This window comes from Martes martes (assembly GCF_963455335.1).
Source record: "Martes martes genome assembly, chromosome: 18".
Taxonomy (NCBI): Eukaryota; Metazoa; Chordata; class Mammalia; order Carnivora; family Mustelidae; genus Martes; species Martes martes.
In genome coordinates this window covers 947,284-971,622 of record NC_137906.1, presented here as the reverse complement: position 1 = coordinate 971,622, position 24,339 = coordinate 947,284, and the positions used below count along the sequence as shown (strand labels likewise).

The 24,339-nt window shown below is 50.4% G+C and overlaps 1 protein-coding gene across 5 annotated transcripts in view; it reads right to left on the bottom strand.

Annotated features, from left to right (window-relative positions):
- Positions 1 to 24,339, bottom strand: part of RABGEF1 (RAB guanine nucleotide exchange factor 1) — a 51,597-nt gene that overhangs the window by 926 nt on the left and 26,332 nt on the right. For 3 of the 5 annotated variants that reach the window (XM_080829908.1, XM_080829909.1, XM_080829912.1), the window contains 5 exons: positions 22,722 to 22,891; positions 10,508 to 10,589; positions 9,437 to 9,569; positions 8,207 to 8,298; positions 3,677 to 3,933 (listed from right to left, as the gene is read on the bottom strand). In XM_080829908.1, the coding sequence (XP_080686034.1) occupies positions 3,677 to 3,933; positions 8,207 to 8,298; positions 9,437 to 9,569; positions 10,508 to 10,589; positions 22,722 to 22,891 (734 nt within the window). The remainder of the gene's footprint in view (positions 1 to 3,676; positions 3,934 to 8,206; positions 8,299 to 9,436; positions 9,570 to 10,507; positions 10,590 to 22,721; positions 22,892 to 24,339) is intronic. The other 2 variants (XM_080829910.1, XM_080829911.1) reach the window with 1 other exon arrangement.

Genomic DNA, 24,339 nt, shown 5'->3' with positions numbered 1-24,339 from the left:
GCCCCACATTGGGCTCTCTGCTCAGTGGGAAGCCTGCTTCCCCCTCTCTCTCTGCCTGCCTCTCTGCCTGCTTATGATCTCTGTCTGTCAAATAAATAAATAAAATCTAAAAAAAAAAGTCAAATTGCCAATTCTCACTGGGTCTGTCAGAAATTCATTCCTTTCCTTGGGTTGTTCAAAGGTCCAGGGGTCTTGTACAGCGTGAAATGCTAGAGCAGGCACCTTCAGGGTCTGTCCCACACTGGCTACCACAGAGCTTCCGTGGACAAAACCGGGACAGTTCCTCAGACCCGAGGCTGTCTGCTGCCCTGCTGCGCCGCAGGGCAGAGGAATCGTGCAGGGGCCCGGGGCTCTAGGGCCCTGTGTCCGGGGAACACGCCCCACAAAGCCGTTCCCTTCGGAGGTCGAGCCAGTCTCATAGCGCTCCCTCAGGGCACGGCAGCGGCCTGCGATCGGGGACGGGTGTGGCACACAGACCTCCGGGCCTCAAAGGGCCTCGGGTCCTTTCACATCAAATGTTCAGAAGAATAAGCTTTGAAACCAGGCAACCTGAGCTGTCCCCTCTGTCACGTGACAGTCCAAGAGTCTGTGAGCCTGTGCAGGTCTCCCCGCGCCCTGACCTCCGCGGGTCTGTAAGACCGGGAGGCACCAGATTTCAAGTGAGTGCAGCACCTGCCGCGCAGCGCGCTCAGCCCACGGGGCAGCAGCACCCACGGGGCAGCAGCACCCACGGGTCAGGAGCACCCACGGGGCAGCAGCACCCACGGGGCAGCAGCACCCACGGGCCAGCAGCATCACCCACGGGGCAGCAGCACCCACGGGGCAGCAGCACCCACGGGCCAGCAGCATCACCCACGGGGCAGCAGCACCCACGGGCCAGCAGCAGCCACGGGTCAGGAGCACCCACGGGGCAGCAGCAGCCACGGGCCAGCACCACCCACGGGGCAGCACCACCCACGGGGCAGCACCACCCACGGGGCAGCAGCAGCCACGGGCCAGCAGCACCCACGGGGCAGCAGCACCCACGGGTCAGGAGCACCCACGGGGCAGCAGCACCCACGGGTCAGGAGCACCCACGGGGCAGCAGCACCCACGGGGCAGCAGCACCACCCACGGGGCAGCAGCACCCACGGGCCAGCAGCACCCACGGGGCAGCAGCACCCACGGGTCAGGAGCACCCACGGGGCAGCACCACCCACGGGGCAGCAGCACCCACGGGTCAGGAGCACCCACGGGGCAGCAGCACCCACGGGGCAGCACCACCCACGGGTCAGGAGCACCCACGGGGCAGCAGCAGCCACGGGGCAGCAGCACCATCCACGGGGCAGCAGCACCACCCACGGGGCAGCAGCACCCACGGGGCAGCAGCACCCACGGGGCAGCAGCACCCACGGGCCAGCAGCACCCACGGGGCAGCAGCAGGCAGTGAGTCCAGGGAGCAGGGACTGGCGCGGAAACCCGCGGGCGAACACTCAGACGTCTGTCGTCTGGCCTTTCCTATACTGACTCTTCTACGAGGAAAATTAATTTCACTTTTATTATTTATTTGTCCATTTTTATTTTTTTAAGTAACCTCCCTACCCAGCATGGAGCTCGAACCCATCACCCCGGGACCGGGAGTCGCACGCCGCCCCGCCCGCGCCGCCCCTCCCGCGCTCACAGGACACGGCGGCGCTCGGGGTTTCTTGCGCGATGCTCGTTCCCGGGACGCGCCGCCGCCCGGGAAGGAGGGGATCCCTCTGCGGACGGGAGGTCCAGCGGGTCGACCGCGACGGACGCGTCTAACGACAACGCGTCCCCCCGACGCCCCCGCCCCAGGCTTGCCCGGTGTCCGTGGGAGCGGCCAGTCGCGGTCCGGGAGCCACGACGACCCCAGCGCCCCCGCGGGCGCCGCACGCAGGAACGGCGGACGTTAGAGAAACCATCGGCCGCCCGGGAGCCGTGACTTTGGGAAATGAAACGGGGCAGGAAGCGGCTGGAAGGGGGTTCGGCGCGCGGGCAAAGCAGGGGCCCCCCGCGGGCCGCCCGTGTGCAGGGGACGGCAGAGCTGCGCCGGCCCGGGAGAGGAGCCCCGGGGACAGAACCCTGCGGAGCGACACCAGTCGAGGGAGCGGAGGACACAGACAAGGGGGGGCGGAACCGCGAAACTCTCCACGCCAGAAGCGGTGGGACCAGGAGCTCGCAAGGGCGGCGGGGGCGGAGGACCCAGAACGGGAGCCGTGGCGGGTGTGACGACCCGCGGACTCTGACCCGCGGACTCTGACCCGCGGACTCCGACCCGAGCCGCCGCGGAAGCCCGAGTCTGACCCAGACGACACGAGGGCGAGAAAGAAGGTCCCGGCCCGGGACGCGGCAGGAGGCGGCGAACGGGCGGCGAACGGGCGGCCCCCGCGGCTGACCGCAAGGGCCACACCTCCCGCCCGCTCGCCGCGTCCACCACCAGCCACGCCTCCGTCTCCAACCTCTCTGCGCCCTTCAGACTGTCCGAGGGTCCCCAGAGGAAGAACTAAATCCGCAGTCAACGGCTCGGTGCTCCCGCGTGAAGAAATGGGCACTCGGCCACCCAACCTTCGGGGGCGGTTTAAGTAACGATGTGTCTGCAAGGATGAAAAATACCGCCAGGAACAGCTCGAGCAGCATTTTGGAAAAAAGCACTCCTGGGGTGGGCTGGACGGGAGGCGGGCATTAAGGAGGGCACTTGTCTCTAAGCGATGACTCACTACGTTCTGCTTCTGACACCAGCATTACCGTGTATGTTAACTAACTGGAACTTAAATAAAAACCTGAAAAAGGGAGAAGAGCACTCCCAAGTGCGGCGGCTGAACCCAGCGGCTGAGGGTGGTGAGTCACAGGGGCAGGGCCAGGTTTCGAGGGACCGGGAGCTTACACACTTTTGGGAACCCACTGAAAGGAAATTGGATACAAAGGGGAGTACATATTGGGGATGTAAAAATAAATCACAACAACTTTCTGGAAGCCTTGAAGATTCATGGACCATCTTTTTAGGCAACTTACTAGAATTTACTAGAAACACTTAAGCAACCTGGCTTCCTCTCCCTATTATCCTGTACGACTTCAAACACGGGAAGGAAAGCGTTTAAGGTGTTCTGAGACTCAAATTCATTAGCAAATCTAGTCTAAAGTAAACAACAGACAGGTTCAGTGGCCAGGAGAAGTACTCTGCCTTACGACTCGCACACGCGTTCTTCAACACTGTCTTACTTACCGAGAATCAACGAGCAGTACTAACGATACTTGAAAATCATCTCACATCCTCTAAACCGAGCTTTTTAAAATCTCAGTATTCAGTTCTAAGAGATCACTTACAATAATAAAGCAAAAATAATTCCTACGTCTTTTAAGACATCAAAATCCACGATCCGATTCATTCATAGTTAAACGACCCAACTGGGCGAGTGGCCCTTCTAGCGGGACCCGGGGCGGGACGGCCGAGCGGAGCAGACGCTCCCGCGCGTGGCCACGTGCTGGCCGGCAGAGGACCGCAGTGTCCGGCGAGGACCGAGAGGCGCGGCGTCTGCGTGGCGCGGTCGCGCGAGCTCTGGGACACCGAGCAGGCATCCTCCGCCGGGCCGACGCAGGCCCGCAGCGCCCTGTCCCACCCCCGAGGAGCGACCCTCCGTGATCTTCGCCGTGACTCGCGGAGCGCGACGCTTACCAGGTTGGTGAAGTAGTAGCCGTCCTCGCCGGTCATCAGCCGGCTCGGGTTGCAGAAGCGGGTGATGTACTGGATGTTGGACTGGAGGCGCGGGGGGTTGCCCTTCAAGACGATGTAGATGAGGGTCGGCAGGAAGTCGTCGGCCGAGGCCGGCTCGTTCTTGGTGACCTTGATGGCGTTGAAGATGTGTTTGCTGCAGCGGCTGACGCAGGCCAGCTTGTCCCGCGGCACCCGCTGCGAGTCCATCTCGATGATACCTGCGCGGCGGGAGACACGGCCTCCGGTGAGGACGACCACGGACCCGCGGCTCCGGAATCGGCCCTTCTGAACCGAGCGGCGAGCGGAGGCCGCGCCGAGCCGTGCCCGCCGGGTCAGTCGGGGCGCGGGGACGCTGACCACGGAGCGCCGTAAGCCCAGCTCGGCCCTGCGGGACGCCCGACCGCGAAGCGGGGCTACTGCGCTACTTCCGAGCCCCACACGCCCGCGGCTTCTCCATCCTCAGCCCGCGCAAGGGACGCGGCCGTGAGGAGGGCGACGGGGGTTCAGGGAAGCCTGGCGACCGGCGCGAGGGGCGGAGGGGCTGGGAGACCGCGCGTGCCGGGTCCGAGGCCCGCGCTCTCTGTCCACGCGGCGCAGCTGCTCGCGGGCGCTCGGAGGACGCGCAGGTCCCTCCTGCTTCTGCTCCTCGCCCGGGAAACCGCGCAGAACGCACGCTGCGCGCTGGAAAGGCGGGGACGGCACAGCGTCGGCGCCCCGGACGTGGCGGCCCAAGCCCGCGTCGGGCCGGTCTACGGGACGTGCCCACCCCCAGCCAGAAACCACCAGGGCCCCCGACACTCGCGGCGCACCGGTGGGCACGGGACGAGCGAGGATACACCGGTCACTTCCCTCAGAGAAAAACCGCGTCACCGTCCCTAACCCCCGACGTGACTCCTACAAACCGTCCTGTGTCGCCAGGACGAGGAGCCCGCGGGGAACGGGAGTCAGCCCCGGGGACACGCCGCGAGGGAAGGGGGAGGGCGCCCTCGGATGTGCGGCCCGCGGGAGACCAGCGGGGCGGGCTCCTCGGAGCACCGCGGCCCGGTGGGAACCGAAGTTTCCGGTCTGGGGGCCCGTGGAGCGCACCAGGGTTCCTTCCGCTCCCGGCCCCATCCCTGCGGTCGGCTCCGGGGAGCCCTCACGGGACCACCAGCCGCGGAAGGGGAGCTGTGGCGGGCAGAGCCACCGGCCGGGCGGAGGCCGAGTTTTGACTTACTGATGGGGCGCCTGGGTGGCTCAGTGGGTTGGGCCTCTGCCTTCGGCTCGGGTCATGGTTTCGGGGTCCTGGGATCGAGCCCCGCATCGGGCTCTCTGCTCAGCGAGGAGCCTGCTTCCCCCCCACCCCTCTCTGCCTCTCTGCCTGCTTGTGACCTCTGTCTGTCAAATAAACAAATAAAATCTTTAAAAAAGCAAAAACAAAACAACTTACTGATGCTTTCATTCCCCGAACTCACGAGTCTATTGTGTGGTTTTCCTTATTTTATGGTTTGGTTCCTTTAGTCTCTTAATTATGGGCTGTAATTATTGTTAATATGTCTCAGCCTGTCTTCTCTGAGTAGAACACATTACAGGAGAGACTTGGGGGAGGACTTTTTTAACCCAGTTTCACTACTTTCATTTATGCTATTTAGCTTACTACCTTTTATTACCGGTTTTTACTCTTAGTTTAAACTTTTAGCCAATCTCTCATTCATGTCTATTCTTTAAGTATTAAAGTGAATAAAAGAAGAATCACTTTTTATCTGGAAGCCTGTGTAGCTGCCAACGCCAGGAGGGAGGGCCCAGAGTGTAAAACGGAAGGGAAGGAAGAAAAGAAAAAAGTGGGGGGCAGCACGGAGATGTCTCCCACACCCTGTCCTGCAGCGACGCTTCCCCTTCCCAGCACCCTTCAAGACTGACAGATGATTTTTGGGGGGAACGCGGCTGAGCCCCCACCACGTGTAGTTAGCTCCGTGATCTGCACTGCCTAAAGCCTAACCGAGGGGATCCGGGAGGAAACAACAGAACAGGAAACTCCCCGTCGTGCCAACTTCTTCCCCTAAATGACTTCCCACCCCGGTCTGCCTGCGGTCACTTCACGGTCCCCAGACAACGGCGGCGCGGCCGCTGTGCGGGGCTTTTAGAGCGGCAGGACGCAGGCCGGGCCGCGTGTGGTCTGCACCCGGCAGAAGTCCGGTGTTAGCTTTAGCGAGTTCTGAAAACAAAGCAGGCTCGCCCTCTCGGGCATGACTTCTCGACCTTGGCACCAGCGACACTCTGGACTGGATCGTCTCTCCTGTGAGCGACTGTCCGGTGCTACAGGACGTTTACCAGCATCCCCGGCCTCCGCCTCCCGGGTGACAGATGTCAAATGAAATGGAAAATGCCTCATTCAGCGTATTTATCAACAAAACTGCCAGTGCTCATGAGCGGCACGTGGGATGATTCTGAGAAATTTAACTGGTGTCTCCGTTTTGAAGACCAGCGTTAGACACTGTCCTCCGTGTTTGTTCCTGTACGTGGGCTAACACCTGGAGATTAGGAAAAAGCGATCCTACAGCCTGTGGCCCTCGCAGAATGTATACACACTCGGACAGGCAAGGTATAGGGGCTAAGATGAGAAAAAGTAAGGAGGCTCTTAAAATTCTGTGGCCAAATTTCTACTATCAACACATCTCTTCAAACTCCAACTCGGAGGCCTTGAGATGAGTTTCACCTCAAATTCACCTCAAATTTAACAAACTGTTGAAATACTGAAGTCCTTTCAGTTCTATTTTTAAGCGAACAATGGTCTGGCTTTTGTAGTTTCTGGTTTTACAAGGTCTAACCCTACGGCACTTCAGGAAAGAGTCCCGGACAAAAATTCCTACGAACTACTTTAGACATAAACCAGCTGCTCTTGAACTTGGCAAGAGTCTTTGGAAAAAAACCACAAGTATGAGGCCTACATCCAGGCTTCTCACCTTCAGTCTCTTACCACGTTCCCTGAGCAGAAGGTGGGAGTGGGAGTGGGAGTGGGAGTGGGCCTTGACCCAAGGAGACCATGAAACCTACAACACAGCCTTGGAGAAAAGCTCTGAGTAACAAGAGAACGGCGTTTAGCTTGGCCAGTTAGACTCCGCAAGCAAGCGGAATTAAAGCATTCACTCAGAAAATAATTCACTTAATAACAGGAGTTAAAAAGCAAAGCTATACAAAGAGAAGTAGAACCCGAGAGAGTGGAAGAATCATGTTAGGAGCAGATGACCCAGTCCCTAGCGGGGCTAAGTTTCTGGGAGAGCCCTGCTCCCTTTCCTACCTCGAGAGTATCTTAAGCAAATCCCCATTTCTTCCTGTAACATGAGTCTCTAGTTGCTAGAACCAAAGGAACCTACTTCATGGCTTGTCCCACGCCACGGCTAACAGCAGCTAACTTTCTCTCCCAGCGGAGTTCCACGGACAGCTCTTTCCAACTCTTCTTAATTAAGAAGAAGTTGGCCAAGGCTGGGTGTCTTCTCCATCAGGCTGAATTTGTTTTGGTTCTTTTTTTTTTTTTTAAACCTCGTGGTATACTTCTGCTGGGCTATTCCTATGAGCAAGAAACAGAAACCTTATCAGGTGCCTGGACCTGTCCCGGATGGCGGAGCCGCATCCGGGCCCTTCATCTCTACACTGAACACACCAGGAACGTCATCCAAAGCACGTCTCTGACTAACGACCAGTCAGAGCGATCTCACTTTAGTATATAACTGTAGAGTGGGGATTACCTTCTCTCATCAATTCGCTTCCTCCCTCCAAAATTATTCTGAATATGCAAATGCAACGGGGTTTTCAGACATCTCTCCTTGCTGGGGCGCCTGGGTGCGTCAGTGGGTTAAGCGTCTGACTCTTTTTTTTTTTTTTTTAAATATTTTATTTATTTATTTGACAGACAGAGATCACAAGTAGGCAGAGAGGCAGGCAGAGAGAGAGGAGGAAGCAGGCTCCCTGCTGAGCAGAGAGCCCGATGCGGGGCTCGATCCCAGGACCCTGGGATCATGACCTGAGCCGAAGGCAGAGGCTTAATCCACTGAGCCACCCAGGCGCCCCAAGCGTCTGACTCTTGACTTCGGCTCAGGTCATGGTCTCGAGCCGGTACTGGGCTGCGCTGGGCAAGGAGCCTGCTTGAGACTCTCACCCTCTCTCTGCCCCTCTGCCAGCCTCCCACTGCCCCAGTCACACACTCCATCTCTCTCTCTAAAAAAAAAAAAGAAAAAAGAGAAGAAAAAAGGCAAGACATCTGCCCTAGCTGCATCTGACCTCGGTTTAGTTCAATGCCACGAAATGACAGACCTGGTCACAGCCCAGAGGAAACGTTCACCTGCTGAAACGAATGGCCCAAACTCATAAAACGAGCACGCTTACGAGCTGCTGTCACCACATTTCAGTATGTCTTTGGCAGTCTACATTTTAGAAACACTTTACTGTCTTGTATGGATTTACATCAGCTTCAAGGGTAAACATGCAGACGAAAAGGCTCTCCGTGTCACTGACCTGTGATTGCTTTCACCACCATATCAGACACTTCTGAGATTTCTTCGTTAACAGGGACACAAAGCATCCGAGGCGTGACCCAGTGCAGGGCTCTACAAAGAGGGAGAGACAGCAAAAAAAATTCCAAAATGGACCACAGTCATTTGTCTTGTCATTTCCTTCAGTTAAGGGAAAATATCGAGGCGCCGCTGACTAAGGAGGCAATCCTAGGCCCCAGCACGTTGCCCCTGACCACATCAGGAGCTCAGACGAAGTGACCAGAACCCTCAAATGAGGCTTCTCTTATCACGGGAAAAGCAGAAGTTATCTGAGACTGAAGATCCGAGAAGAACCCGCCGCTCCCTCTCCCCATCGTCGATCACCGTAATGTCATTGAGGCTCTACCCTCAACTCTGGAGGCACAGCAGAACGAGTGAATAAAGGTCACCAAGAATGTGTCGCCCCAATCGGGATCCCTGAGTTTCCCGGTCTCCCTATCTTCACAGCAGGGATTCCGACTGACGGATGCTCCCACCCCACACATGAGTCCAAGGCCCACCTAGTTCCTTAGGGCTCCGTGTGCCACCTTCCTAATACCAACTCCTTGCTTCTGCTGTGACACATCAAGACAGTCTACCAATCAGCAGCCCCACTGTCAAGGAACCCTGCTCGATTCCAAGACCCCCTCCTCCAGAAGCACCTTAGCACGACCAGTCTTGGACCCATTCCCACACCTGATGGCCTATTTCCGACGGGTTTCGCTGCCACTGGTCATACAGAGCCCTGGGGCTCACTGTGCATGGAGCGCTTTGGGAAGTGCTATCAACCCAGTGTGAGTGCAAGTTGTGATCAGAAGAACAGCTAAATAATGAGTGACAGGGAGGAGGAACAATGACACCTACCGCCTTCATGCAGATAATCACAGCTTCTTGCCTGACAAGACAGTATAATGAAATGAGAAAATAATGCCATTTCCCTCCGTTCCTCGGAAATTCTGGAGATTTGAAACAATCTGAAACATCACATCTGCTTCCTTTCTAAAGCTTCTTGGAGTCAGATGGATAAGCAAGTACCTGATTTCAGGTCTTCCCTCCTACAATTTACCAGATGCTTTTCCTTTTGACACCCCGAAGCCGCGGAGATGCTAAGGAAGGGGGGTACCTTGGCTGTCAGCCGCCGTCAAGGCCTGAAATCCAAGCGTGTTCCTGCTGGCAGGCAGTACATACAAGACAAAGAAAAACCACCGACTACCTGATCCTCTTCTGAATAGCGAGATCTTTCTTCTCATCATCGGTAGTCTCCGGACAGAACACGTATTTATAGAGACGAGTCATGATGTACTTTTCGATCTGATCCATTATCTTCTCAACTCTTTCGGGAGGCACTGGAATATCCAAACGGACATAAAAGCTCAAGGGAAGGGTGGACGGGTTAAAGGAAGAGATGTCATCCCAGCTTTCCCTATGGGGCAGAAAACTAATTTACTAGTAATGCATTAAATATACCCAGAAACAGAAATGTAAGACGTTACATTAAAAAATGCCCTTTAAAAATCTACCTCAACTTCTGGGACTGCCCTTCACAGTCACCACCTCTAACCGAAAACGGTTCTGGCAGGACCCAACAGTGGTACGCCGCGCCAAGTGGGAACACCTCAGCACGGGTCCCTCCGCATTGCTACGTTAGAGAAGCACTTGAAATTCCCAAGACCGAGAATGTCGGCAGCCCACGCTTCCACTTTTCTGAGGTTTACTATACAACCTTGGAGAGCTCGTAGAGATGCGCAGTGGGGCTTATTTCTTCGACAGACATACACGCTACATATATCCTAAAACCCAACACCAATGGAAGACAAATTCAAGAACCTAAGCTCTAAAATAGTTACAAAAAATAAATAAATAAATAAAATAAAAATCTAAGCTCTAAGTCAGTGATTCTCAGTTTTTTTCTATCCCTCCACCCATCTGAGGAATACATCATCATAAAAAATGACTCACCAAAATGGCGATTCCAAGATAGCCATTTCATTTAGAAGCCTCCTACGGGGTTTTAATGGACTCTACCCCTACCCCAACGGGATAATTAAACAATGTTTAATAAACTACCCAACTGCTGTGATCACTTTGGAGCGATACACATGGTGGCGTGCAAAGGCCCTCTCAGGACAAGACCAGCCACCAGCACGTCCGCGGAGTTGTTTACAGGACGGAGTTGGCAAACCAGCCAGGCCATCAGAGAAACAGAGAAAGTTCGAACAGACAGAGCAGTCAGACTCTGTACAGTTACCAGCAATCCTTTTACGGCTGGGGAACAAAGCATTACCTTTTCCACGAGTCTGCATTCTTTCAGCCACATTCTGGTAAAAATCTTGAGTACACTCTGACTGTTCCTCAATGCTTAAATCCTGAAAACAAAGGGACAAAGAGGCTGTTGGTAGCTCAAGAAAGATCATGCGTAAAGCTCTCAATTTTACGAAGTTTCCAGAACCCACTCCTTAACTGGTGCTAATCTCGAAAGTACCTACCAATTATACCAACTCTGCAGAGGAGAAAACCCTATTACTTACAACTCCCATGACCTCTCACTTCCGTGTGTGTGTGTGTGTGTGTGTGTACATAATATGTATTCATGTATATGTATATTTTTCTTACATGGGTATAATGCACATCTTGATCATGTACACATTTAAGTACATTTCTATTTATTGGATCCATTTAGTCCTCTCTGGGGGCCTTCTCACACCCCACTGTGTTAAGTGGCTCCCCGAGCCGGTCTACCCTGTGCCTTCGGGTGCCTTCTTTCTCACTACCATGTACGGCAGCGTAAGTAACCATGTGGACTATCTCTCCGGGGTTATTTCTTGGTGATGCATGTTCAAGAGTGACACTAAGAGTTTAATAAATAGGAACTTTATGGCTCTCAGTATCTGCTGCTAGATGCGATCCTCAGAGACGCCCGTGTCCGGCCGTGAGCCACACAAGTGTGTTTATTTCTCTACAGCCTCTACACCACTGGGCTTCATCATTTCCCTCTGGGTTTACTGGTTATATGCATGCAATATGTGTATTTATTCCCTATTTTCTCTTAAAGAGTGCGATCTACACAAAATGCCAACACAGTTCAGCATAATTAACTAGATGAAAACAGAACACGGCGAGACCAGAGGACGGAGCTGGGCGCCACGGAAGCGCAGTCCTCGAAGACACGGAGGTGGAGTCAGCCCAGGCATCGGCCTCCGACAAGGTCCAGCAACCACTGCTAAGACAAAACCGGTCACATAACTGGGGCTCCAAAAGGTAAAAGTAAACTAACTCCTCAGATGAAATTCTAACCCCAAACCCAGAAATTTCTCCCAAGGCCTTTCCTAAAGAAGTCACTGCAGAAGGGCTCGACTACGGCCGGGACAAATCCCACGGGACTGGGCGCGGCAAGCACACAGCGAGGGCTGGGGGGGGGCTGCGGGGGGCGCGTGCAGGCCCTGCGGCCCCGGCTTCAACCCCAACTAAATCCCAGCGTGTGCCGCGGGGCGCAGACCATGGCCCTCTGCCTTTACAATGTCTGTCCCGCCCATCCGCGCCCGGCTGGGGCCCTCGTCACCCCTCTTCTCGAGGAGAGCTGCCCTCCCCAGCCCTGACCTCACTTTCCAATCTGTCCTGCGCACCCGTCCCACCGGTCATCTCGGAGTCAGACCGGGGCTCGACCGTGACCGCGGGGCCCGCGCCGCCGAGGGCTGTCCGTGGGACGAGGCGCAGCCCGCGCCCAGCACCGCCCCGGGCGAGCACCGGTCCTCAGGCTCTGCTCTGGGCCGCCCGCGTCTCGGCCACCACAGTCCTCCCCCTCCTGACGCACTGGTGCTGCTCTCCGGCCGCCCGAGCTGCCCGGGAAGCTCCGTTCACGCTTCCCTCTTCCAGGAACTCGTCCTTCATCTCCTCAGTCAGGGTAACTCTGGGGGCCTCACAGGGCTGCAGGGCTCTCGGACGAGCCTGACAGCGGGTCCTGCTGCCTCCTTACCAGTTCCTACGTAAGAGCTACCTGGTCGGGGGCGCCTGGGTGGCTCAGTGGGTTGAGCCTCTGCCTTTGGCTCAGGCCATGATCTCAGGGTCCTGGGATCGGGCCCCGCATGGGGCTCTCTGCTCAGCGGGGAGCCTGCTTCCCCCTCTCTCTGCCTGCCTCTCTGCCTACTTGTGATCTGTCAAATAAATAAATAAAATCTTTAAAAAAAAAAGAGCTACCTGGTTGAATTAAAATCGATCCCCTGTCTAGTGAGAGCTCAGTATTAAGTAAATTTTATACATTTTGAAATGTTAAGCTTTTATTTATATTCACCACAATTTCCCAGTGCTACTTTCTACTTTATCTTTTACTTTTCATTACACGGTTTTTAAAAAAGTTAATGCCACTAAACCCTTTAACTGGTCCTTAAGAATAATTCTTAAACAGTTCAGCTGCACCTTGAAAACTGTTCTACTCTGATACGAGGCATTTGAGAGGCAGGGCCGGGCGTAGGGAGGGAAAAAATGAAACAAGATGGGATCAGGAGGGAGATAAACCTTGAGAGACTCTTAATCTCACAAAACAAACTGAGGGTTGCTGGGGGGAGGCTAAACTGAGGGGGCTGGGTTATGGACCCTGGGGAGGGCATGTGCTATGGTGAGTGCTGTGAACTGTGTAAGACAGATGATGCACACAGACCTGTACCCCTGGGGCTAATACTACATTATATGTTAATTTAAAAAAATACATTTTACCTTCTTTGGGGGGAAAAAAACTGTTCTAAATTTCTCCACAGAAGTATCTACAGTTGAAATAAATATCCTAATCTACTTTATTAATTTACTTCTACGTTTTCTCATGTTTAACTCTTTATCTGGAGGAGGCCTGGGCGCACAGCACGGAACACAGGAAGTCATCGACACACAGACCCCCGTCTTTTTCGGCGGCAGGTGGTGAAGCCACACGACCCCTCGCTCCCCCAGCTGTCACGTAACCGGCTCCTGAGAAATCAAATTTATTTCTGGAATCCCTGGTTTATTTCACTGTCCTATATTTTAATTTTTTAATCAAAATCTCACCTACTTGTGATGTCTTTCATTTTAGGAAAGTCGGCCAGATTTAGAAATCTCTTCCACCAAATTCACGCTCCCCACCCCACCTCACAAAAAGATCATACGGTTTGTTTTTTCTAGAATAAATGTAACATTGTAATTTCAGGTTTTCTTACAATCCTCAGTCTTTTAATTCTTTGAATGAACTATGAACTAACTTTCCTTATTAGAGTGCTATTAACATTTAATGCCATTCATTGCTATTATCCTTAAAAGTAACTATTTTTTAGTACTGTGCTCGGCTCTTTAGCTTTTATCACTGGCATGTCATACTGCAACTGAATTTTGTGAATTTATCTTGTCATATTGCTAATTTTATACCCCTATTAGTACCCCTGGATTTTCCTGATGACATCATTTTTCCTGAATTTCATGAACGGTGTATTTGTATCCACTCTGAAAGCGTTTGCCGCATGACTGGAATTACCAGCCACTGTACCAAACATAAAAAAATTAATAAAGTGCTCCAAGAGCACTCAACTTGAATGGGAAGACTGAACGCAAATAAGTAATTACAATATTCTAGGAAAATTGTAAGCCAGAACGACAAAGTGCCATGGCGCATGTGGTAAATCTGACTTATCTCACCCCGTCTACCTTCCACGATCCTCTCTCAATAGGCACGGGCAGAGCGGAAGTATTCGCGTTGCACACCGCTACCCGCGTGAGCGCGGAGGGACGCTACAAGCGATGCCCACGAGAAAATGTCTCCTTCACGCCCTGGGGGTAAACTCCCGCGGATCCGGTGCCACTCGGCCCGTGAGGCACGATGGGACTCGAACCGACCACGCTCAGTCTGTCCGGACGTGGCTTTCCTTTCTGTACCGCGACTTCCCGTAAGACTTCAAGCTTCTGTTTCCTGTCAGCCCTCATTATGAGTCAATCAATAAAATTTACACTGTGAATTCTCTAAGCCTTAGATCACCAGATGAATATACCCACGGACCAAACAATTTTTAGGTCCCCCGGGATTACGTCTTCAGGGAGCGAGTCTTGCTACCACGCCTGGACTTGGACTTCCACGTGGGTAATCGCAGCCGCAGCTCACGAAGAACGCGTCCGTAAGAACACGTTCATGAATTCTAAATGCCATCGAACTCTCCTCCTCTCCTCTGATTCTTAACTTTAAATCATTCCGTAAACCTTCTCAAATCCCGTCAGTAAGCAGAGCGGGTTTCAAGAAACAGGAGGACCGGGACGCCTGGGGGGCTCAGTGGGTTAAGCGGCTGCCTTCGGCTCAGGTCATGATCCCAGCGGCCTGGGATCGAGTCCCCCATCGGGCTCCTTGCTCAGCAGGGAGCCTGCTTCTCCCTCTGCCTCTGCCTGCCTGTGCTCGCTCACGCTCTCCCTAACAAATAAATAAATTAAAAAAAAATAAACAGAAGGACTATCATTACGGAGTCTGTAAGATGAGACCTCTTCACTACTAAAACTGTAAATCTCATTTTATTTTTAAGATATGGGGGATTCCCTTAGCATTTTAACAATAATATTTTTCCTTCGTGACGCTATGATTTTGCTATTCTTTCCATTTACGAACCTTCCACAACAGACTGTTTGCTCTTTGCCTCTACTTAGGTGCCCGAGACACGGCTACATTTCCTAAGTACCGAATCTCAACACTCCGAGCACATCACATCGACTCTCCTGCTCACTGCCAGTACTCACTTCTAACTCGAAACACTGTGACCGTCTAACGGCTGAACGGCCTTCGTACTAGCGGCAACGAGTTACCTGTTCCTCCCCTGCTCCAGGCAGCCGCGGCGATTCTGCTCCATGCAGGATCTTTGCAGATCTCTCCTTCGACTGCACGACCTACAGTTCATTACGGTGCTTATTGTACGATTTAAAATAACTCCCCTGCCACTCTGTCCTCTTACCTTGTTTTAGATTCTTTGTAGGATTTACCACTATAGCACTATACTGTATTACAAATCTGTCTATTGTCTCTTTTCTCCACTAAAATGTGAGCTCCGCGAGGGCACTGCTGACCAGCATATCCTCAGTGCCCACAACAGGGCCAGGCACAGGGCCAGTGCTCAATTAGGTGAAAGAAAGAGTAAGTAAATGTGACCATCCGTCCTCGCCCCTCCCTTTATAATACTGTAAGAACACTGGGAGACAATTCTACAAAGATCTCTTCTATTTCTGCGTATCTTGTGCGGCGAGCCGTGGACTGCCTTTGCTCCACACCATCTCTTCAAGGAGAGCTCTCCAGAGCTGTCCTCGGAAGCCCGAGATCGCGCCTCCCGCAAGCAAGAGGGCAGACCGTCCACTGTCCCCTGTAATAAAGATAACGTTTCCATGCGAGGTGAAGGTCCGGCGAGCTTACGGCTCATTAGAAAAGATCCTCTTAGCTAACGTTCCTCCCCGCATGCAGGCGCGACCGGGTCTTCGCAGGCCGGCGGGACCGGACACTCCGGGAAGTGCCGCGACGGCTGACACTCTTGCTACGGCTCCTGCTGGGAGTCAGAGAACCCGGGGGACTCCTGTCTTCCGCCGCATCCACAAAATGGCGGCAGCCTAACTTCAAACTTGCAAGTAGGGAAAATCCCAGAACCTTCACAGTTCTTGTCAAAGGAGCTAAGTGATGTCAGGTTTGTGTTGGTAAATTTTTAGATTCTACAAAATTCCAAAATGTTTTTTCAGTTTTCTAAGAAAAATCAATCTAGCCACGTAAATGAACCTCTTTCCTTAAGTACTTTTAAGCTATTGCTGGGATCATCTTTTCTATTATGTCTGCATGTAAAGTTATCTTATTTTTTCTTTCCTAGAAATGTTTCCTTTGTAGTTTAAAAGTTTGACAAGTGGGTGAATTCCTTTGAATACTGAGAGGTATTCTGCATACTTTCTTAATTGTCTGGTTGAAATCTTTTTTTTCCCAATGTGTTTTGAAAACTGACTATTCCTTAATTGTGTTTTCTTCATTGTCCATCTGAAACTCTCATCTTTAGGATCTGGAATTCCATGATTTGTTTTCTGGGTTAAGTTTCTTTTGTACTGTAGTTAACTTTTTGATTTATTTAGGTGTTAGCTTTGATGTTCATATTTTTTGAATTGCTGGTTCCCGTTGCCTTCAATTTTTTTTTTTTTTTTTTTTAGGAAAACAAACATATTAGGCCTTTAATCCTCTCAAGTAGACCAAGCACGTGGTTTCGTATTTTGAGACAGTTCATCTTACCGGGGAATATACCCCAAGGTCATTAGTAGCTAGCTGAACACAGATTTAAACATTCTACCTTTAGAGGGCAAAAGTAACTGATTTTTGTCAAAGTCAATTACCGGCAATATAAAGGTGGTGGGAATTGTTAGGGTACATGTGTTCCTTCCACGTCTCCAGGGAAAAGCCAATAGTTGATCATTTCTCGCAGCTGGTTAGTTACGAGTTACAAATGAGCTCAAATATGTTCTTTACAAAGGTCATCATTAAATGTTTTTTTTAGCAAGAAAAATCTTTAAATTCTTGCCTTTCATTCACTGAATGCAATGGGTATTGGGGGAAGTATTCTGGGAACTCACTGGCGACAGCGAGACGCAGAACCGCAGCGCAGCGAGGCAGGGCCAAGTAACCACACAGAATTCCCACAGACACCGTATTCGTCTGAGATACCTCGATGCCACCAGAGTCTGAGCAGGCACGGCTGCTCCGTGATACTCCGGAGGCCGGGCAGTGGCCACTGGCCTCTGCTCTGAGGATGTGCAACTATGAAACATGGAAGCCTAAAAAAAAATCAATGAACAGACTCCTGAATCAGAGTTCATCCGTGCAACTGCGCGTTTTAGCCACTCGGGTTGTCTAACAAGGTTTGGGAAAAGGTCAAAAATACTCACAGAAAAGAAAAGAAAAGATGCCTTTCGAGAGCGACAGCGGCGCGCTGAGAGGCAGTTACGCTTCTCTCGGCGCCCACCGGGGTGGGCCTCGCTGGCGCCACCCGCCTGCACCTCCGCGGGTTAACCAGCGCCGCCGGCCCAGCTCCTTCCCTCCGCCACGAAGGCAGAACCACGCCTCACACCTGTAGGGTCAAACGTGGACCGCGACTGGCTCGGTGTGAGTCGGCTGCGCTTTCTGGCACCTTCGGAACGTGCACTTCAGGCATCACGAGGCTCTTCTGTAGGTCTTATAGGGTTATCATCTTTGGTTTTTCCTTTTGGAACACACATTGCGTTGCTTTCTCCAAAACGCCTACCACCTCTAGCGAGTCCTTGCGGAATTACAAAATACCACATAATTTTGCCTCCTTCACCAGCTGCGGCTCCTCCGCAACAAGCTCTCGTAGGCGCCGAGCCTCGCTGCTACTCTTCCACGGGCTCTTCTAGTCGCTCCTCCGGCGTGACCTTCTCTCTCTTCCAGGAGCATCTCCTCCACAGAGAAAGCCTCTCTCTTCTGTTCCATTTCCACCCGTGTTCTCCCTTCCACTCTGGCCACTGTTCTTTCGTCTCGTAGCTGAGCACAACAGGAGAGGGCCCGAGAGGCGATGCCAAAGGGGGGCCTGTCTTGCCAGCCTCACCCACCGAGGCATCAGGGTTCAACTCCACAATGTTTTAAATTTTCTCTTACGTGTCACTGTATTCTATGTACCTTCTTATTTTATTCATTCACCACTTTCAACAGAGTTAGCAACGCAACCTTTTATCTACTTTTAGTTCTTAAGATCTACAGACTGTCCCAGCTCAGACGCTTTCCCCTCACTTGTCCCCTCGCTTCTCATCCTTTGTGCTCCGAATCCTGAAATTGTGTCCTGGGTTACTCCCCCATCCCTGTTCCCCAGTTTTCTTACCACGATTAAAGCCCATTTTGTTTTTTTGTTTTAAAGATTTTTATCTATTTATTTGACAGAGATCACAAGTAGGCAGAGAGGCAGGCAGAGAGAGAGGGGGGTAAGCAGGCTCCCCGCCGAGCAGAGAGCCCGACGTGGGGCTCGATCCCAGGACCCTGAGATCACGACCCGAGCCGAAGGCAGAGGCCTCAACCCACTGAGCCACCCAGGCGCCCCAAAGCCCATTTTGTTAATTAAAGTTTCTCTGTCTCGGACACATACTTCTGCTCTCTTAGCAGTAACTACAGAGCCGGGAAAACTACTCCTCGCACATACATGTGGTTTAGGATAGTGAGGACATTGGAAGGCACAGGAGGACGTCGATCTCTCTATTTATTCTGAGAAAGAGAAGGCAGGTGAAGATATAGCCACATTTTAAACTCTTGTTCTCCTTTCTCAGTTTTGCAAGAGAATTAATACGGGAGAAATTTTAAATTCATGTATATAATAGTATCAGAATTTTACAGAAAGAACGGCTGGGAACAGAACAGTGAGTAGTGAAACGTCTTCCACCGTGTCTGACTGCTTCTGCAGTAAGGAAAAAAAGCACATCTGAACGACTGCTAGTAACGATGTCTTTTTTCTAAAAATTGCCCTGAGAGGGATGCGCGGGTGGTGCGGCTGGTAAAGCCTCCCCCTCTTGACTCTGGTTTCGGTCGTGATCTCAGGGTCGTGAGCCCCGTGTCGGGCTCTGCACTCAGCACAAAGCGTGCTTCGGTTTCTCTTTCCCTCCTCTTCTGCCCCTTCCCTTGCTCTCTTTCTCTTTTCTCTCTAAAATAAATAAATCTTTTAAAAAATTACACTGAGGGGCGCCTGGGTGGCTCAGCGGGTTAAGCCTCTGCTTTCGGCTCAGATCATGATCTCAGGGTCCTGGGATCGAGACCCACATCCAGCTCTCTGCTCAGCAGGGAGCCTGCTCCCCTTCCTCTCTCTCTGCCTGCCTCTCTGCCTACTTGTGATCTCTCTCTGTTAAATAAATAAAATCTTTGAAAAAAAATTGCACTGAGAAACCCACAAAATTCACTTATTAAAGAGCTTTAATTCAATGTCCAGTAAATTAAAGGGCATATGTTTTCAGGAAGTCGAGGGTAATACAAGCTATGTTTTCAGAACAGAGGAGGGTGTTTCTAAAGGCTTTATTAATAATTAACAAGGGCAGGATTTAAACAATTTGAGCAGCAAAAGTATCTTTTTTATTTAATTGCAGTCTGTTTTGTGTGTGTTTTGAAAATGTTTTCGTATAAATAAACCTGTGGGGAAAAAGTCTTCACTTTTGGCAAGGATCTCATTAAGTTAAAAAAAATAGGATTTTCTAGTTATGACAGAAAAGGTTAACAACTGGTTGGGTCTCTATAATATTTTAAATTACCCTGGGCACATAAGGTTTTGTCCAAATGACGAAAGAAACCTGTACACCCTTCATTTCTTTGGTGACCATATACATCCTGGCATCTGTGGCCACTCTTAGGCCTATTTAAAGCTTTGTTCTTGGGACGCCTGCGTGGCTCGGTTGGTTAAGCGGCTGCCTTCGGCTCAGGTCATGATCCCAGTGTCCTGGGATCCAGTCCCACATCGGGCTCCTTGCTCAGCAGGGAGCCTACTTCTCCCTCTGCCTCTGCCTGCCTCTCTGTCTGCCTGTGCTCACTCTCTCTGACAAATAAATAAATAAAATCTTTAAAAAAAAAATAAAGCTTTGTTCTTACAGTGAGATTCTTAAATTCTAGTTACTTTTGTAACGATAAGAAGTTTAAAAAAACAAAACCTTGCAAATTCTTCTTAGCTTCTTCTGCATATACCACCCCCCCATCAGCCATTTTCTCAGTAAAATTCAAATTCTTGCTAAGATGAGTTCTAAGGAAAGTGTTTGATAGTAACATAAATATAAGTGAACTTTGTGTTAATGATGCGGCTGACTATCTGGTTTGCAATAAACATATCTCTTATTCTAAAGAACATGAAAATGAACTATAAGAAATACATATATTAATATTAAATACCTAATAAGATTAATGGAAAAGGAAAAATGGCAAAATAAACGAGCTTCAGAAGAGTCTTAGCAAACAACAGCATCTTTGGGACAGTGAGGCATTACGCTGCATTAGTGCACTGGGCATGAATTATGCAGGAGCCGAATGAGACTTCAGCCCAAAGAGATGCCCTTTTGGAATGAGGAAATTAAAAAAACAAAAAAGTCTAACTACAGATAAGGTGTTTTATGACAAAGATAAAATGGCTGGGGGAAAAAAAACCCCAATCCTTTTAATGCTATTCTGTAAAGATTTGGTTTTCTAGACTTGATCCATACGAGAAAAAGGCTGCTCACCAGGCATACACCAGGACTGGAGAAAACACGAATGTAGTAAAAAAAAGATATGGGCAAGACTGGCTCACTGTTGTGGACCTCAGAAATTCTGGGAAGACTACGACTGTGGGACACAGTAGAAACAATTACTAGTTGGGGTGCCTGGGTGGCTCACTTGGTTAAGCAGCTGATTCTTGATTTCGGCTCAGGTCATGATCTCAGGTCCTGGGACCGAGCCCTGAGCTGGGCTCGCCGCTCAGAGAGTCTGCTTCTCTCCCTCTGCCCCTCCCTGTTTGTGCTCTCTCTGTAGCTCTCTCAAATCAATAAATAAAATCTTTAAAAAAAAAACCCCTACCAGTTAATGGCAATGTCACCGGGGTGGGTTCATATGAGTTTGCATATTGTGTAGGTCATTAGAGTAAGGAAAGTCTACTTGGTGAGAGTAACATTAGGTTAAGGTTTTTGGAGTCTTAAGTCTAAGCCTGAGTTAAGGTTTGCAGTTTCGGTGAACTGGGTACAGAGGGCACCTTCCACTAACACACACTTCATTACCTCACAGCAACCATCCCAAGCTGTACCCAGTCAAATTCTCTGAAAAAACTTAAATGATTAAGTGATCTGAAGCCAGTTAGTTAAGACTGGTTCGTTCTGGTATAAGAACTGTTTCATTTATTTGTAAAGACACGTAACCTGCAGCAAGGCAAAAGGGCTTCTCCAGGGACATTTCAGTTGAACAAACGGCTGTTCCTTATCAGGTGCGCGCCAGGTGTTGTGCGAGATACTGCACACGCATGACGTAAGCCTGGGCCACGCAGCCAGCGCACACTCAGGGCTCGTGCAGACATGCAGAACAGACTGCAAGATGGCCCTTTAGACGCAAGCAGTCTGGGGCCCGACCCAGCTCTCCGGTGTCAGTAACCCTGAAACAGGCAAAGATGGCATCTGCACCACTTAATTCCCGTTACACTTTCGTGCACTGATTCAGAAGTCAACTAATTATTACAGAACAAGAGCACATTATAGTCTGAGCAAAAGATGAATGAATAAACTGGTTCGGAAGAGCCGATCGAGCAGGCGGACCGGCCTCCGACATCCAGCATCACCCAGCGTGCGCGCCGTATGTGCTGCAGCACGCGCCGGCAGAGCAGGTGTCCCAGGAGCACTGTGCAGGTGGAAGGATAAAGAACCACGAAGCCTCAGCTCTTACCTCTGGTTAAAAACTCGAAGTTGCAACCACATGAGCTCTGCTGTGTCCCTACTGAGGGAGTCTATCAGTGCTTCTAACTCAAGACATCAATGATGTGTGCTTTCTTTAAATGTTACCATCTGCTTACGAATACTTCGAGAAAAAAAAGGGGGGGGGGCTGCTCACTTATTCTCAGTGTAACTACACATCAAAAAACTAAAAAGCTTCTTTTCTCCTTTACTAACTGAATTCGGTATTTAAGAAATATTCTGGCAGAAGATGACCGCTTATTAGCCTAGTGATTCTGACCACGCCGGAACACAGCCAAGCCGTTTATCACCTCGCTGCTTTCTTTCCTCTCTTTTTCTTCTCAAGGCTCCCTCACTTCACAGACGGGGCCTTTAGTGCTAATTCTGAGTTTAATGGGTGAAGAATGTTACAAACTGATCATTGTATAAAAAATGAGTTCCTTTACAAGTAGTCTTATGAATTACTGCAACTGAAATTACGGCTTAGAAACTACGGGTTAGGACACACATGTGGAAGGCACCCGTTCCAGTTCTGACACGGGCAGAATATGTAGCCGTGTAACCTTGACAAGTCACTTACCTTCTCTGGCTCTCACCTTCCCCATCTATAAAATAAAAGGGGTATCTGCTAAGGTCCCTTTCCACATCTAAATTCTAGCTTTCCCTTCTCTACCTGAGCAGAGAGAGTATTTTGTATCAAAATACAAAACAAACAAAACCAAAACACCCTGACATGAATGCTACTTGGTCTAATAACCGTTACTTAGAGTTCAAGGTCTACTCTGCTCTTTCTCTTGGCCGTCTGTATTACTCACAAGGTGACCGGTTAGGAAGGCTTATTACTAAAGTACACAACATAAGTGGCTTCAATGTCAGACTTTCCGTGCAAAGATGACCCAAACACGCTGACTTGCGGTGGAAAAGTACTAGCCTGGGAGCTGGGTTTTCACTTGGCTCAGTGACATTTCTTAGGTAAGTAACTTAACATCTCTGGGTCTTGATTTTTCCAGGTATAAAGTGACAAAGTTACACTAGATTGTCTCTAAGACCTTTCCTAAAACCAAAACTCTATTTCCAAGTGGTTACTCTCAACCTACCCTTTTGTAATGCATTGTTTCCAAAAACATCTTGGTCTGCTTATAGATTTCTTGGCCTGTCTTGTGGAAGGTCTTGAGAAATTCTATGAACTCTTTAGACACTCTATCCGTTTCAATGCTGGTTTGCCGGTTTATGGAAGGACTGGGAGCTTTTGCTTCCTGAATTTCTGCTGGGAAAATTAAACATAATGAGTTTCATTACACAGAAGATCCATGCATGGAATTACTTTAAGTATGTAACTTAAATTACTTAAATTACACTTAATCAAAGTTAAACTTGAATTTAAATTACTTTATGTTTAAATATTTGGACACCTTCACTTAGAGTGCGCTCTATCTATTTTATGACTAGGACGTACAAGCAGATAAAACTATATAAAATTTCCATTCAAATAAAAGTGGTTCTACTAATATTTTCTCAGCCAAAATACATCATGCTTTGATCTACATACTTAATTGTAAATACTGATATAGCACTACTGTCTGGAACTTTCTCAAAGGCTGCCTGAGTTTACAAAGCTAGTCAGCAAATAACACAGCAATCAGCAGGACAAAAGTGTTACGTCACTTGTGTTAACTCTTCCAAACGCATTCGACTTGTCAAACAGGCGGATCTGTCTGCGTGGAGACTAACAGCGATTTCCCCACCGCTGCGTTTCGCGTCAGCCCGAAGTGACCGGACGCTCCCCGCACAGCACAGCCATCACGACGGAACGTACGGCAAAGGCGGCAGAACAGACAAGATGTGTCTAATCGACCGGCACACGACTCCTTCATCTCTTCAAATTAGCGCACTAGAGCGAAAATGGGACCTTTCCAGAACAAAGACAGAGGGTCGCCATAGAGTTCCGTGCTCCCAGGTGGCGCGAACTACCCCGATCTCTGACCACATTCTGAGCCTCCATTGAACTGAGCTAATTCAATAGCTGCAGCAAAGTAAATTCCCTCACACCCCATGAAAACAAAGTACCTTTTGAAGGTACAGAAATCAACTTATACCTGCTTTCTCACAGTGACTTTGTATAATTCCACTTTCCGAACTTTAGTACCTGGGATACATTCTAATGACGCGGCTTCACCGAAGTTTTAAGAGAAGACTGGATTATTTAAGGGGCACGTGGGGGCTCAGTGGGTGAAGTGGCTGCCTTCAGCTTAGGTCACGATCTAGGGTCCTGGGATCGAGCCCCACGTCGGGCTCCACCCTCAGCAGGGAGCCTGCTTGAGAATTCTCTCCCCCTCCTCCCTCTGCCCCTGCCCCCGCTCACATGTGCTTTCTCATAAATCAATCAATCTTAAAAAAAAGAAAGAGACGAAGTCTAGCAGTTCAACAGGAAAATGGGTAGAGAATACTAACTGCGCAGAAAGGAAACATAAATGGACCTTAAATGTAGGAAACAAATTAAAACTACACGAGATGCCATTTTAAAAATCAACGAAGAGACAAAAATCTGATGCTGATGAGGATGGGGGGCTCTCACACTGTGGAGGTGAGAATGTGAAAGGACACAGGTGCAGTGGAGAGCGATGCGGCGATGATCATCAAAACTAAAAATACATTTACCCTCCGACCCAACAACTCCGTGTCTCAGGAATTTCCTGCTGATGCAACTGCACAGGT